General features: G+C 41.7%; 1 protein-coding gene across 13 annotated transcripts in view; it reads right to left on the reverse strand.

Annotated features, from left to right (window-relative positions):
- Positions 1–15,626, reverse strand: part of NFIA (nuclear factor I A) — a 253,806-nt gene that overhangs the window by 86,982 nt on the left and 151,198 nt on the right. For all 13 annotated transcript variants that reach the window (XM_074831872.1, XM_074831873.1, XM_074831882.1 and 10 more), the window contains one exon: positions 4,639–4,713. In XM_074831872.1, coding sequence (XP_074687973.1) covers positions 4,639–4,713 — 75 coding nt within the window. The remainder of the gene's footprint in view (positions 1–4,638; positions 4,714–15,626) is intronic.

A 15,626-nucleotide genomic window follows, 5' to 3' on the forward strand; every position in this document is an offset into this window, starting at 1 on the left:
CCTCTTCTCCTCTCCTGGGCTACAAGAAGGCAGCAGCATCCTCCCTGCCCCTTGCAGCCGCCTGCCTGGCCCAGACCTGTGACGGGAGCCAGGGCACCCCACACTTTGCCATAGGCACCCCATCCGTGCTGGGGTTCGTGGACTTTCCCTGCAGTTTGTTTGGGCTGTACCTGGCCACTGGATGAAAGGCATGAGGAAGCTGTGTTTCCTCCGTTGCATCCACGCCTGGAGCGGCAGCAATTACTTTCATTTCTAGCCTCACGGCAAGGACAGCTTCAGCCTCTGCCTCCATCGCTAAAGCCTCGGTGCTGCAGGATCCTGAGCTTTCCAAAATGCCTTGGCCACAGAAGCACCTCTTACCTGTGGAATTAGTGTAACTGTCTCAGGGATAATTAGCTGACAATTTTTGTGTTTATACAGGAGCAGTCAGCAACTGCATGTATACTTGGGTACTTCTGGCTTCACTGGCTCATTAGAAGGATTAAAAGTCACCCCACTTGCTCCGTACACCTCCTTACTGCACACAGCTAACATCTTAAAACTCAAAGCGTGGCATTTTCAGTCCAGGGCGCAGTCAGAATTCCCTTGTTTATCAGCATGAAGAATGATGTCATTTTGACAAATAACACAGCACAAAACAAATATGTTTGATTTGGCTCTAGCGAATGTTCATAAATCCTAAATCTTTCTTCACATCCTGGGCAGTGCAGTTTATCTGGCTGCTTGAAGGACCTCCAAGGGAGGAGATCTTCCCAGCAGCTCTCTGCACAAGAGCTCGTGGTGCAGACTCGAAGCCAAGAGGGGAACAGCGTTCCCCATGCCTCTGTCCCTGCTCCAGTCTGAGACGGCCCCCCAGCCTCTGCCAAGCAAACGGGACTGTACACTTGGCAGTGGCTTGGCACCACAGCCACCCCTCTGCCGGCACCCTTTGCATCCTCCAGTGCCCTGCAGATAGCTGCACACAGTAAGTGAAATATTTTCCTAACAAGGGTAGAGAAGGAAAAGGTTTTGCTCGGCCAACAGCTGGCTGTCAGTTCACAAAACCCGTACATCTCCCAACGCTTCTGCTTCTGAGCCTTCTGTTGTCAGCCCAAACCTCTCTAGAGATGGAAAAATGAAGTTTCTGTTATCTGAAGGGGTCTCCCCAGTATCTGGGGTGACACACAAAACACTTAGAAAGGAGCTCACACCCTTTGCCTACTAATAATGTAGGGGAACTGACAGCATGGTCTGCAACATCCACATCAGATGGGGTGGAGAGGGGTCTATCTGTTTTTCAGATGAACATTTACGATCTAGTTTCTCTATTTGACTAGGCTCTGCAAGATTCAGTAGCTAGGTAGCATTTCGAAAGAAAATCTGCATCTGCAGGACTGAAGAAAGCAAGTTTCTGTTACCAAAACAGTCTAGACTTGTTCAATAGCTCACAGAAACCACGATGATCAGCACTGATAGGTAAGATAGATAATGATAACAGCTGACCTTTTGCTTGATTAATTCATTCCCCAAATTTGCATGACAGTGACAACTGCCTATTACTTGAGACTCCTTGTCATGTGGACCTCTGGGAACTTATGCTAAATAAACCTGGCCCATAATTTCTATGGACAATATTTCATAAGATTAATTTCAGATAACAGCAGCCACAGGCCAGTTAAAACTGTGGGAAATCACTTATTTCTATCATCATATTATCAAAAGCAAGCGTGGAAAGAAAAATGACAGTGGACATACACAAAGATCACCTCTTTGTGAAGCAAACACAGAGCACACTCAGGAAGAGAGCAGAGACTAAACATGAGGGCCCACTATGGATAGGCAGGCTTGCTCCTTCTCTAGCCATGGTGGCTTCTGAAGGAGCAATGACTTTTTAGAAAGTAAAAGCAAGAGAATAGACTGAAGACATTTTGATTATTCAAGCTGCAGACGGTTAATAGCTGCCGGTGAGTCTGGATGATGGCTGTTCATAAGCTGAGCTCTCCAGCATGAAAGTTACCCACAGACTGGGACTGGTCTCAAATCAAGACACAGGAACACACAGACAACCCAGCAAGGGTTATCTTGAAAAGAACACTCTTTAACAAACCTTGCCTGCCAATTTAGACAAATATGCAGCAATTACTTCGTTGCTCTGTTATGTTAAATAATTCTTTGAATGTGAGCATGCGAATTCATACTGACTTCGCTGGGAATTTGTTGCTAGACTCTACACTAAACATATCCTACTGGGTAGCCATGGCGTATCAGGCTGTGGGCTTCTCAGACCTCATAAAGTAAACAAGGTTACGGCTGGTCAGTACATGTCTGGGGCATCTCCAAGGAAAATCCAGGGTGCTATCAAAAGCAGTGTAGCAAAATAAGTTGCTGGCATTCTTCCCTCTGAGTCAGTTCTGAAGTGATATCCCGATATGCTTTGGGGACACTATTTTTGGTAGAGGTGCTGGCTTCTAGACAGGATATAAAACTGATGTCTTGACCTCCCAGGATTATTAAAGAGGCCATGAAAAAGAGTGCAAACTCCTGTGTATGGAACAGATAAAAGCTGAATCTTTTTTTTTTTTTTTGCCAACCAACACTTTCTTTCTTATTTCTGACAAAGTTCGTGCCTGTGCAGATGCCCCATCCTTGGAGGTGGTGCACTTCAACGGCAAGCAGAGGGAATATCTCTGACACAGATCATAGTTTGCAAAACATGCTGAATGCTAGGATTTCTGATACACAATGTTTTAGTTCAATTACAATAAAATATCACAGAAAATTAATAAGCATGAAACATGACACTCATGAGGTCAACGCCAGACGCTCAGGGAGGCTGGGACTGGGGCTGGCTGTGGAGGCTCAAGTCCTGCTCAGGGGCACTTTTCTAGCAGCCCTGTCCTGTGCACACATGAAGCACAGCTGACAGAGTCCAGAGGCAGTTCTGCTGTGTAGGGCTCCCACAGCGAAGATAAGATTGTGGTGAAGTGGGATGCCTTGCAGAGGGGGAGGGTGAATCCTTTGGGCTTCAAAAGCCTTACACTGTCACACTGAAATAAAGTGACATAACACGGAGGCGTTCAAAGACTGGCGATAACTTGGTTTTGTCCACCATGGCTGCAGGTACCAGCAAGACAGTGTGCACAGTATAGTAAATTCGAAGTCAAAGTCCCTATTTAAGCACTTCAGTAAGTGAACTGATTTGCAAATGTGCTGAGTACTCAGCAGCTCCTCTTGATTTCTAAGTCCTCTTAACTTTGTCCTTCTTACAAAATTCCTACCCGTTGTCAAGGAAAAAAACTCAGGAGAAATGTCTGCCACAAACTTTTCTCTCTCTGTCTCTCTCTCTCCAGCACATATAACTCTGACATTCATGTATCTCCCACTTGCCATGCTTTCCCTGTAGCATCCTATTTTTGAATATAAAGCCAATTTACTAGCTAGTGCAAGTCTTTCTGAAAGAGGAAATAAAACAGGAAAATCCTTACAGAAACTCTGTGTTCTGTCTCAAAACCACAGATTGCCTGCTAGGTTTGTGCCAGCTAGATTCCAGCCCCAGAAGGACTTAAACTACATGCTCAGAGCCAATACACAAACAAATATTCCTGCTATCTAGGAGCAGAACCATTTTTATCACTGTCTGTGCTAAAGAGATTGGTTACAGATGCTCAGGTTGTAAAGGGGCATGTAGTTGAGTCGTTCACCTGGAGCAGTAGTAATTGGTGACAATGGGATGTTACTGCATAGTTCTACATTAGCTGCAGAAAAGATCCCCAAAGGAGTAGTACCTGCTGCCCTGGCTCACCAGCAGTCTCTCTGCAAGAGACTGTCCATACTCTCTCCTTGGACTATCTGGATTATGTCATAGCAAAATACAATCAATGCACCTTTGATCAATGGAACAGGGTGGTGACAGGTACTCTTAATTCACTGTTGTTAGTGAGTATTGACAAGCCTGTAATGATCATGCTGCAGTGTGTCATTCATGCTGGGGGCATTAGCATTCTTTAAAGGTCAAAAAACAAATCCTTCTAGAAGACACAATTCCATACAGTTAATGGAAAATGCAGGCCTTGCGAAGTCAAGATGTATGCCTCTGCACAACTGGGATTATCAGAGCTGAAGTTGGTACAGTTGTTGGCATTATTAACAAGCTCATCGGTTTGCAGGTGTACAAACACATGTACACATGGCATGGATGAACACAACGTGCAAAAGCGGCATAAGAAAATTTCCAGGTTTATGTGCACAGATCATGTCATTTTTAGAGGTCTGGTTAAAATACAGTCCTTGGATCCTGCAAGGGATCCACCGGGTAAGCTGATCTTTGGAGGCATTTATCTAGACTCTGATACAGAGTCTGCCCATTTTCAGCTGGGTACCAGACGAGCTTATCAACTTGCACATGCAAGTTTGCAGAATTAAATTTTTTTAATTTACTTACTTTATTTTTTTATTTACTTTACTTTAGAATTATGCTATTTTATTTTCTCACGTTAAAAGACGTGGCACATAAACACTGTTCACTGGCAAGAATCAGGGAGAAGAGACTCTCAATTTTCAAGACACTGTTTCTGAATTGAGGAAGGGGCATGATAAGAATCTAAGGAAAAAAACTGGGATTGCAGAAACCACATAAACCGGCCACAAATTGATACTTACTTTGTGAGACTCTTACTAGCTCAGTCACACTGAAAACACCTGATGTGACAAAACTGTCCTGGAAGCCCAAATGTCCTACAAAACAAACACAGTGAGAGAACTACGATTAGCTTTAAGCATTTAATGACAGCATTCTCAAATACTTTACTTTCATTTAGACTTAAAATGTGACATCTAATTTCCCACTTAGCAGTAATTATTGTTTATGTAGGTGGGTAACTAGTCATACAGCTATGTAGGCTGCTTTGTGGTTTCTATCTAGAGGTTAGGAAAGCTAACATGACACATCAGCAGGGAGATTTTTACATGTTAAAGCATCTCAACAGGAAATCTGAAACAAAAGAGGACTATTTTAATAAACGGTTACCTTGGATGACCCCTAATGACTTCACAATTGAAATGAAAATACTGTACCTAGGAAACAGACAGGACAGCTAGGTTCCATAATCGTTTTAAACATTATTCTCTAAAGAAACATCTGATCAGGATTATCTACCCATTCATTCAAACAAAACAAGATTTAAAGATGTACTCTTCATTTTTCTAAGGTTACACTAGGGAAATCTTAAAATAGCAGCTGGTTAAAAAAAATTACATGAATGCCTTTCCCACCAAAAAAAAAAAAAAAAAAAATTTCTAACATTTAAAACTAGCTTTCGAAAAGAAAAATAAATCCCTACATAAGAAAAGTATTAACTTTGAGCTTTGGACTGTCTTTAGGAACCAGGACGTACGCTTCCACGCTCGCTTCCCTTGTGCAAGGAATGCCTCTACACTTGGTATCAAAATGTTATTACACTTTACATAACAGTATTTTCCTTCTTCTCTGAAAACATGCCTACCACCAAATGTTCATTTAATTTTCACGGGTATGATCAATTACAAAAGGAGCAGTTTCGGGCTGCAGCCCAGTGTAAGTGTGTGGAGTGGGATACAGCAGTTCACGCTGGACATATCTGGACTTCAATTAGAGGTCTGCAGTTAGTCGGCCAGACTGACCTCCTGCTTTTGAAATCAGGGTCAAAGGAGAAATCTCAGGATAAAGAGATTATTAAAAGAACTGTAAAGTCCTACTTGTCCACAGGATAAGTGGCATACCTTTTTAGGTTGTCCTACTTAGAGTCACTGATTCCAGTGCACGCACACATATATTACTGAATGTTTTGCAGGGGCACCATCTGCTCTGTTGCTAATTGTTTGTCAGATTCAGTACGGTTTCCCTACGTTCGGTATATTCTACTGGACCCCATGCTCATCCTGGCAATGCCCGGGCACCTTTCTCCAACGACCAGAGCAATAGGACTAATGCAAACTGCACATTTGTTCTCCTGGCTTTCTTTTGGGGTTGTTTAAAAAACCCAACCTATCCTGTTGCCACTTCTACCTGCAGAACAGGAGGTAAAAGAAACACCTCTTGTGTGCAGGACTATACTGGGTGACGTGTCAGGGAAAGGTTTGTGAGAGATCTGGAGGGAGGTCAGCCCTTCATTTCCAGCCAAGATCTCAGCAAATTCTGCTCCTGCACAGAAGAACTTCCCTGCTTCAGTGAGCATCCCACAGTGCCAGATGAACGCAGTCGCTAAGCTAACAGACTTGAGACAAGTTTCTACATCAGGCATGTTTTTATACTTCAGCAATAATGATGAGTTTTCAAACTGTGTATATGTATATCTTTGGGCATCCTTGTGTATGTGTGTATACATATGTATTATGTACACAAACATATAAATATACACAAATCTGTCATGCTCCAGCTGTAGATAAATGTACTATAAAATATTGAAATTGATGCTGAAATTCAACACAAACAAATTCCTCAATCTGCAAACAAGGTTTTTATTTACATCAAGAGAATAAATTTTTCTCTACTTCAAATGAAAAAATATTCTTACAAGCTTTTATTTTTCCTTATTTTCAACTTAGAAATAGCTTTCAGATAATTGTAAATGCTTTTGCCTGATCTACTTTGTATTTTACCATAACAAAGGTGATGACTACATCATTCTGCTTTTTAGAAATGGTTGCTGGCCATACACGATGTTTGTTCATTGTCAATTTCCCAAGTATTTTTAATATGAAGACCTACTTTTCATATGCTGCAGCAGACCTGCCTATTGAATTAAATGATCTGTGAATTAAAAATAATTCTCTTAGGTCTTCACTGAAACCACTCATGTGCCTAAAATTAAGCATATGCTTAAGTGCCTTGCTGGATCAGGGCCAGGATGCTTACTACTCCGCAGAGCCCTTCGTAGGGAAGCCAGTCTATGCTGTATAACTTCTCATACTGTGCTCATCATGGCAGTATCTGAGCAACTTCCAGAAGTGCATTCAGCAATGCTACAAACATCTGTCACGTGTTGTTTTTTCACAGTGCACCATACTGGCTCTGCTCTGGTGTCCACTTCCACCTGCATTTCTCAGGCAGGTTCCTATCGCACTAAGAGTGAAGGTGAAATTTAAATATGGAAGTAAAAACCAAATCGCAGCTACGGTAGGACATTTGGCTGATTTTTTAAGGGAAAGTCTAGAGCCCTTTGTAATCATCCAATGAAAACATGATTGTCGCACAGCTAACCGTGTTACCTCAACATAGCAAACACAGGTAAAACCAGACATTAAAATGCCGTAGAACGGTTTTAAATACATTCTATCTCTCAGGGTCCTGCAGGGCATGAGAAAAGTTGAAGAAGTTAGGTTGGGCCTGCTAACTTCACTATTCTTACTTTACTGGGTATACTTGAAATGTCTGCTTACTTCTGTAGGAACATTTCTTATGCGTGTACATGTAACAGTAATCATTAAACAACAGCACGTCAACGAGAGTGATTAGATTTTCATCCTTCAATACCGAAAATAAACATTTCACAAATGAAAGGTGAATTTCACAATTCTCCAATTTGTTATTTACTTATAAACATTAGGAAATCGGGGGCTCATCTCGCCAATCATTAATAATAACTTGATACCCATAAAAGCAATGCCCTTGGCTTAGGGTTGTATCTTGAACTCATTTCGATGCACGGTTGGTCTGTGAATTCACAGTTCAGTAGAACTCCAGAAAAGTTTAAAGGTTTGCCTGGCTGATTCAGATTGCAAAATCCAGGCCTAAGACTAGCTTTTGCTGAGCTGTGGTAACAGTGCAACAAGAAAATGAGAGAAATGGGACAAAGAAGCCAGTCATGTAAAAGAAGAATGACTGGGAAATAGCAGGATTGACAGAATATGTGAAGTAAACAATTTGCGCCGATTAACAGGGGTCAAAATGCAAAAATATGTCAATTTGGCTGTTCCACTTAATTCTAAATGAGAAAAAAATAGGTAAAGCCAAGCAATTATATATGCAGATGTTAGCATTAACGAGCTCCTTTACTGAAGAGATGATTAAACATCTTGAAAGCTTGCAAGATTTACTTTTCATACAGCACTTTACTGTAACACATGTACTGTGATACTTTTGCTAAATATCCCAAAGATAGGACATTGAAATTGCTGTGTATGATCGGGTTATCTCTGCAGCTTTGTGCAACACTCACATTTTGGTAGTAAAGCAGGTGTTCAAAATGAGGATGAGAGAATTTTTACTCACTTTATAAAAAACTAACACAGCTCATTCACTGAAACTCTGGGTATAAATTAAGACACCTGGCTAGCCAAGGCAGGCCCTGACTCAGCAAAGCAGTTAGAGCACGTGCTTAATTTTAATCACATGCTTGACTAAAGCACATGCTTATTTGTCCTGCCAAATAAAGATGGGCTGACAAAGTTAAGAAGGCATTTAAATATATTGTTGAATCATTCCTTCAACCCAAGTCTAGGTGCAGCTAGGAGTTTGCTCGTTGCTCAAAACCTCACTTTGGCTCATGAGGATGATCGTTTTCCCCGAGGGGTAAAAAACCCCAGGCTAATAGGACCAAATTGAATAAAACAGATCAGGATACTAACTAACAAATAACATGCCATTACCCAATCACACATTTGGTGTAGCGTACAAATGCGATGCAACACTATTATAACAAGTACCACATGAAAAACATCTTTCCATAACTTGATGGCTGCTTTAATTGGGGAGAAAATTCATAACGTGATTTACATATTCTTCTTTTAGATCCCAGTAAAGAAGCCAGAAGAAAAGGCTTGTATTGCTAGAGCCTAATTCTGATCTCACAGAAGTTTTAAACAAGTCTTTCTACGCTGATCAAATAGAGTTTCACCTAATTTTCTCCTAATTTACACTGGCAGAGGAGAAATCAGGATTAGGACTTGTTGTCTAATGCTATTTGTTTTGAATTATTAAGCAAACATTCCTATTTCAATGAGTAAACGTGTACAAAGGCAACTAACCTTCGTCCTAAAATCTAGTTTACAGGGAGAGTATTGTCTGCTTTCCCAATTAATGCTGTAAAAAGGAGTCTCAGACGTTGAGCTACCAATCAAGAGCTTGTGTTGTAGCTTGAGAAAATCATGACTGATGCAATTACTTTTATGTAGAAAGTCTGAATATGGTCTATAGGTTAAAGTTCATCGGGTTATTGTTCCTTAATTGAATATCAGAAGATGTTTTCAAGGTGCTTGAGGTATTATTGTTATTTAATTAGCAGGCTTCCTTGTGTAATCCAACAGTATTATTTTTATTATAACATAGTTAGATTGCACCATAAATATACAAGGTATTTTCTAAACAGAGATACAGCTGGTTTCCTGAAATCCAAGCTTAAATAAAACTGGGAAAGAGTTACTCCTTTGAAGATGAAAAAGTCCAAATCCAGTTATTTCTCTTCCACTACAGTCCAAGTGACAATGCATTAAGCTTTGAAGAACAGCTTTTTGGGAGACTTTGATTCCTTTTCAGTGTTTTGAAATTACACAAGTCGCCAAACTAGCACTGAAGCCATTTCTAAAGCCTTTTTCATGTTCAGCATCTCACTATACATAGCCATCTTAAAACCTTAAAATAGTAATAATCAATTAGGGTCTCAAGCCTATTATCTTAACCAAATGCCTGATTAAAAGAAAAGCCCTCTCTGCTCAAAGTGCAACTTGATTCCTTTTGGGTTTATCCTCTATCTAGATAATCCCATGTTTCACAAACAATGTGGAGCAATAATATTGATTAGAAAATTAATGTCTGTATCACACAGCACATGCAGGCCTTGAGAGAGGGGATGTTATCAGAGAGAACCCGGATCACCCCGAGGACTCCCAAAAGATCAGCTATTCCACGGCTGCACTGGCTGAGGCGGATGGGAGTGACAGAGTTAGTCCTAATCTGTGTTCTCCAGCAAAAAGGAAAGGGCACTGCTTAATTGGAAGGTGATTTTATTAAGCCTGGGCTGACCCAGCCGTGGCAGCGCCACGACTGCATTCCCTCCCAGAAACACATCCCTCTGCACAGACACAGGGTCCCTCAGGCAGTCGGGCACAGTGGCCGTGTGCCACGTGTGCGCGCAGGGAGGAAGGGGCACCTCGCTTCTGCGAACAGTCCACCTCCAAGGCAAGTGTGGGTGGCCAGGGGGCAGCACCCCGGACTGGGACCAGCCACTGCCCCAGTGCTTGGACTTGCTCACCCTGCCCGGGGCACCAGCAGTTATCTCTCTCTCACCAAGAGATACTTGGTCACTATCCCATGCTGGAAATGGAAAGCTAGATCCATGGGGCCAAACCGCATACTCTAACTTTGTAGCTAAAAAAAAATTGTGGAGATTGAAGAGAACATCTATCCCAGCCACAATACTCTGTCCAAGAGAACGTCTCCCATTCGAGGAGATCTGTACACAGGCCTGAATATTGCACGTAGTCTGTAACAAAATCTGCATTTAGCAACAGACCCCAAATACCGATCTCCAGAGCTGGCACAATGGCCTCATTTTAATTTCTTTTTACAAAATGCGTTCCTCAAATTTGTAAATGATAACCCTTTAATGGTAAATTACACCACATTTTTAATTCATGGACTTTTTATAGAAGAGTTAAGCAAGATATTGTATGTTAAAGGTGATACAGAAATCTCTCTTGTTCCTGACAAATGCTCCCACTTCTATTTCGGCTTGTTATTTCCAATTTAATTTTAATGCCACAGCAATAGCTCACCTTGGACAAATTACAGGTTTTCTTATGAAATAACTGCTGGGCCACATGTCACATATGCCGTTATTCTCTCCGGCTCGCCTACCTGCCTTTGGCTGAGGTTTTAAGAAGCACCAGAACATTCTTTGTGGCCCATAGCAGGATGGATTAGACCGTCCAGGGCATGTCGTGTTAGTACAATAGAGGAACACTTTTAAGACTTTAAAGTCATGTAATACAATTCTAGGCTGGATCTTTCTTGTTAAAAAAAGTAGAATGGGAGTGATTGAAAGAGAAAAGGGCCAATATTTGACAACAGAAATCAGCATAACCTCCTAACAGCGGCAGTCATGGATGACTGCCCTTTGACCCGGGGAGATTATGTGGGATTTCAATGACAACAGCTGGAAGTGAGCATGTGAGAATAGAGAACACAGATCTGAGGCCTCCTACAAAAGACTGCACAATCCCTGCCCAGATCTGAGTGTTGATTAGAAATTGTTTCCTGGTCCTGGCTTAATAGAGTGTGATAATGAAAGTTTTGTTAACCCTTCACAATATGCAAAACCATTGGTAAATGATTTGCCTTTTTGGTTTTTAGCTAAAAAGTCTGTATCTAGCAGACGGTAAAATTGTGAAGTGCTGCTAGTTTTCGTGGGGGCACTTCTGATACCAGCTCCGTTTCCATATGGTTTGTATACTGACGGTGGCCATCGGGAATCAACATCTGAAGGTGCTGGGAGGTGGCTCGGAGAAAGGACTCTCATCCCTTCACTAGGGAATCCACCCCACCCGCCACGGTGGCTGTTCTCCAGAGGTGAAGCAGAAGAGAAATACACATGTAACTTTGCGTTGCCTTTCGTACTCATGGCATTTTAGAATCTCTAATAAATAACAATGCCTAATTATTATTTCAATATGTGCCATACTGAGCTTCAGACTCTGGGTCACAAATTAATAAATGTGGACCAGAGCAAACGTGGCATCAGGCTGGCTGTGTCACCAACAGCCTGATCCTTCACGGATCCACAGCAGCGTCAGCTCTTAAGAGATTCAGCTCATTTTATATTTAAGTGCAGAGATAGTGGAATTAATGGCAACTTATTACCGTTAATGAACCGATCATAGATCGGAATCAATCATGTCAGCTTTTGTCCAAGTGGAGGGCACACAGATAGTTCCTTTCTCTTGAAGACAAAGGTCTTCCTGAAACATTGAAAGCCCTTCAAGTTCGTGTTAAAGACCTTGTGCAATGGAAACCATTCCAAGATCTAAGATGTCTGGTTTGTTTTTTAATTTCTGATGACTTCTAACATTGTAGGGTACTTCCTGGTACTCATGTGGGTGAGAAATCAGTTAAAAACAGTTTTTTGATATAATGATAAAAATTTAGAATCTCCCTCTCTACCATATATCCAATTTGATAAATAAATTGCACTAATACTGATAGGGGCCTATAGCTTGCAAAACAACAGATGTCTTAAATTAGCATATTTCTGTTTCAGGTCCTCCATCCAAAAAGCAAATATTAAAGAAAAGAAGAAAAATCATTATAAATGGTCATACTCATTTGGCAGCTTATAAAATAATGTGCCTCCTCAAAAGCCTTTCGAAGTAAATGAGATGAAATCTACCCTGGGATAATAATTCTGGAATATTTATGGCATCCAACAATAAAAAGAGTAATAAAAGGAAAAGCCTGCCTCCCTGAAAACAATAATATGAAGGAGTTATTTATCTTCGTACTTTCATATCAACCCTGGTTACAAGAGCAATGACAGCTGTGATCTCCAAGGTGTGCGGTGATACTGCCAGTTCGGCTTCGCAGTTCGAAGCATGACTCAGTGTACAAATGAGCCCAGAGGAACCACCTGGTTTCCCTGAGCTTCCCGGGGATGCTGGTGGCATGTCCTGCTCCCCGCGCTGCCAGCAACGGGCACCCACCCACCCTTTCACCCTTCCAGGCGAATGATAAATGCAGGCACTGGAGTGGGGGGATATGAGAAGGTGGGTACCTCCATCCTCGTTCCTTTTTCCCTGCCAAGGCCTTTTTAAAATGGAAGCCCTGATGTCATAAGCTAGGCATCGTATTGACCTCAGGACCCCCCAGAGAGCTAAAAAACTTCCTAAAAAGAATAATGTAAGGATGATTTCTTTTCAGCTGGTCATTTTTTGATGTCAGCATCATATTTCTGGTACAGCCTGAAAACATCAGTTTCTACAACTCGTTTTTCTGGGGCTGATTGCGGACTCTCCTTCATCTGTCCCAGCTCCTCTTACTCCTCATCAAGTACCAACTGAAATTTTGCCTCCTGAATTTTGTCCACTGACTTCTAGGAAGCTGCTGGCAGAAGTAAGGGTTTGTAGGAGCCGACGCCGGGGCTGCATGCTGTAAGCACGACACGTAGCCACGTTCTGGTCTTCACACCAATGGAGTGTGCCTCGGTACATGCAGAGTTTACTTGGGTTTACACTACTTCAAATTAGAATGTAGCTACAGTATTAATGCCATAAATATTATTGTTGATGCTGTGTGAAGAACATCAGTGTGAAAATAAATGTAAGGATATTTAAAAACTGGTGTGGAATACTTAGGTATTCAGACTAATCACGGACTGCAATAAGCACATTTGTTTCAAATCCTGTTTATAGCACTACAGCCCCTCCCTCCTTTAAATCTTCCTCTTAACCATAGTGATGTTTATTGAATACCTGTCATTTCTCCAGCAGCATGTGCCAACAGCGGCTCACCAGTGCCAGGCTGCATGAAAACCCTTCTGTCTCCTATTCTCCAAGGGGCTCCCTTAGATCAACTACTCACCATACCCAATACACTGAAACCCATAAATTTGCAGATACTGCAGTCAAAATTCTTAACAGGAAAGTGCACCCATTTTGCCCAGTGTAGCATACTGAAATATCACATGGTGAGAAGCATTTCTCACCATGTGTAAACTGTCAATTTGATTTGAAATTAAAATTTTTGATTAACATGAGCATTTCTGAGCCTCCCGCTGGCAGCAGCCCTATTGCTGAAAAGTGACATGATTTGTGACACACATGCTGTACAGAAGCCCCATGCCAGCAATTGTTAAACCCATTTTCATTCTGCTTTAATACGGTATGACACTCAGGAAAATAATTTTAATATTTAGGAGGAAGAGGGTAAGGGCTTAAGGACTGAAGTCCTTTATGGGTGTAAAGCAGGATTAGAGCAGCACGAAAAAAACGGCACGGAGGTCTCCCCGTCTCACAAGTCATGTCTCTTTTCAGCAATAGGGACCATCTGCAGGAGGCTAAGAAAGGTCCGTGGTGAAGCACAAAGCCTTCTTTTAAATCCAGTTGATATTTCAAACACAGCATGAGGTACTTTCCACCTATGAATGCCGAGATGCTTGTGCACGGGAAAATGCTTGCAACTTCAATAATTAAAGCCTCTCGTACAGGAGGCAGGATTTTCTGGTTTCCACAGTGGTCTGTTATTTTTCCATGTTTATCATTTCCCCAGAGGTATCAGTGGTCACTGGAGATACTAACATCTATATGGTGAATTCCCAGTGAAAGAGGAAAGTTTCGTGACTATTAAGACTGTTAAGCCCAGGAATCTACCTCTTCATTAGGGTGGTGGGAAGATTTTTGTTAGTTTAAACAGCTACCAAGTGAACACAAGAAACGGGACACTTTTGTGGCGACAGATTTTAAGGCTATGATATACGCACGTAGAAGACAAAAGTTCAGTGGGGATTTTTATAAACGTAAGCCTGTGTCACTGTTGCAAGCTGCTGACTCAACTGTGTCACCTGCGTATTTCTCAGAGTGGATCATTTTTTTTCCAGTAACATCATGTTCTGAGGAAGTTTATCATGAAACAAGTATCACGAACAGTCATTCTGAGCAGCAGAACAGCTTTGATAAGTGTCGACACGCATCTGACTTGTCTTTGAGCTCCTAACACTATTCATCACATTAAACACTCAGCTCAGCTGGACTCTCTGCTCCTAGTAAACACAGAGCGATTTCTAATTGCCATAATACAGCAAGTTAAAAAAAATGTATTTTAAAAATAATTTTAGATGGTGAAATGAAATACCAGGATGATTCAGATGCCCTGGATGTATTCAGTCCTGAACATAAAGTCGTGGGCTCATTTATGTTAATAACAGCGCTCGACAATTCAATCTGCATGAAAAACACGGTCCTCAATAAAGCCATGATATATAGTTATTATAAGCATGCAGGTTCTTTTAAATAAGTCTTAAGTTTAAATAAGCGTTGTGTGTAAATATCTAGTTTTAATTAGTATATTGCCAAGAAATTATACAACTAGACTCAGCGATGCTGTAATTATTTTAGGATCTATAAAACCCTCCCTTGGCTGGTGGTAGCTAAGTGTACTCTCCAAGGTTACTCTGCAGACACGCTCGGAGCTGAATTGAGGGAGTCTGAAGCCCTGTGGACACAGAATTAGGGGGCTATATAAAAAGGTGTTGTGGTTTTTTTTTTTTGCACATTAGTTTATAGTTATAGAAATAATCCACATATTCAGAACATGTGGCAGAATTCTCTAGAAAAGCCCAGCATCCAGAAGGAGCCGGCGAGGCCAGGGTCAGGCGAGGGCAGGCAGCTTTCCTGCCCCGCTTTGCTGGGCAATACGGACACAAACCCTGGTGACTTCATCAGCTGTTTCCTCTCATCCTCCCTTCCTGGCACTTCTCTCTCTTCACACCAAGGGACTTTTAAAAGACCGTGGCTGGACACCATGATAATGGAAACTGTAGACATATCTGCTGGAGATTAGATAGTATAAATGCCACATGAAAATAAGGATGCTGGGCATGGAAGCTAAGTCACAAGGATCAGCCAGCTCCACCTTTCCCCACGGGCTTTCCTCTCCCTTCAGAGTTGCTTCTTACAGCTCCTCT

This window comes from Strix aluco, chromosome 8 (genome assembly GCF_031877795.1).
Source record: "Strix aluco isolate bStrAlu1 chromosome 8, bStrAlu1.hap1, whole genome shotgun sequence".
Classification (NCBI taxonomy): Eukaryota; Metazoa; Chordata; class Aves; order Strigiformes; family Strigidae; genus Strix; species Strix aluco.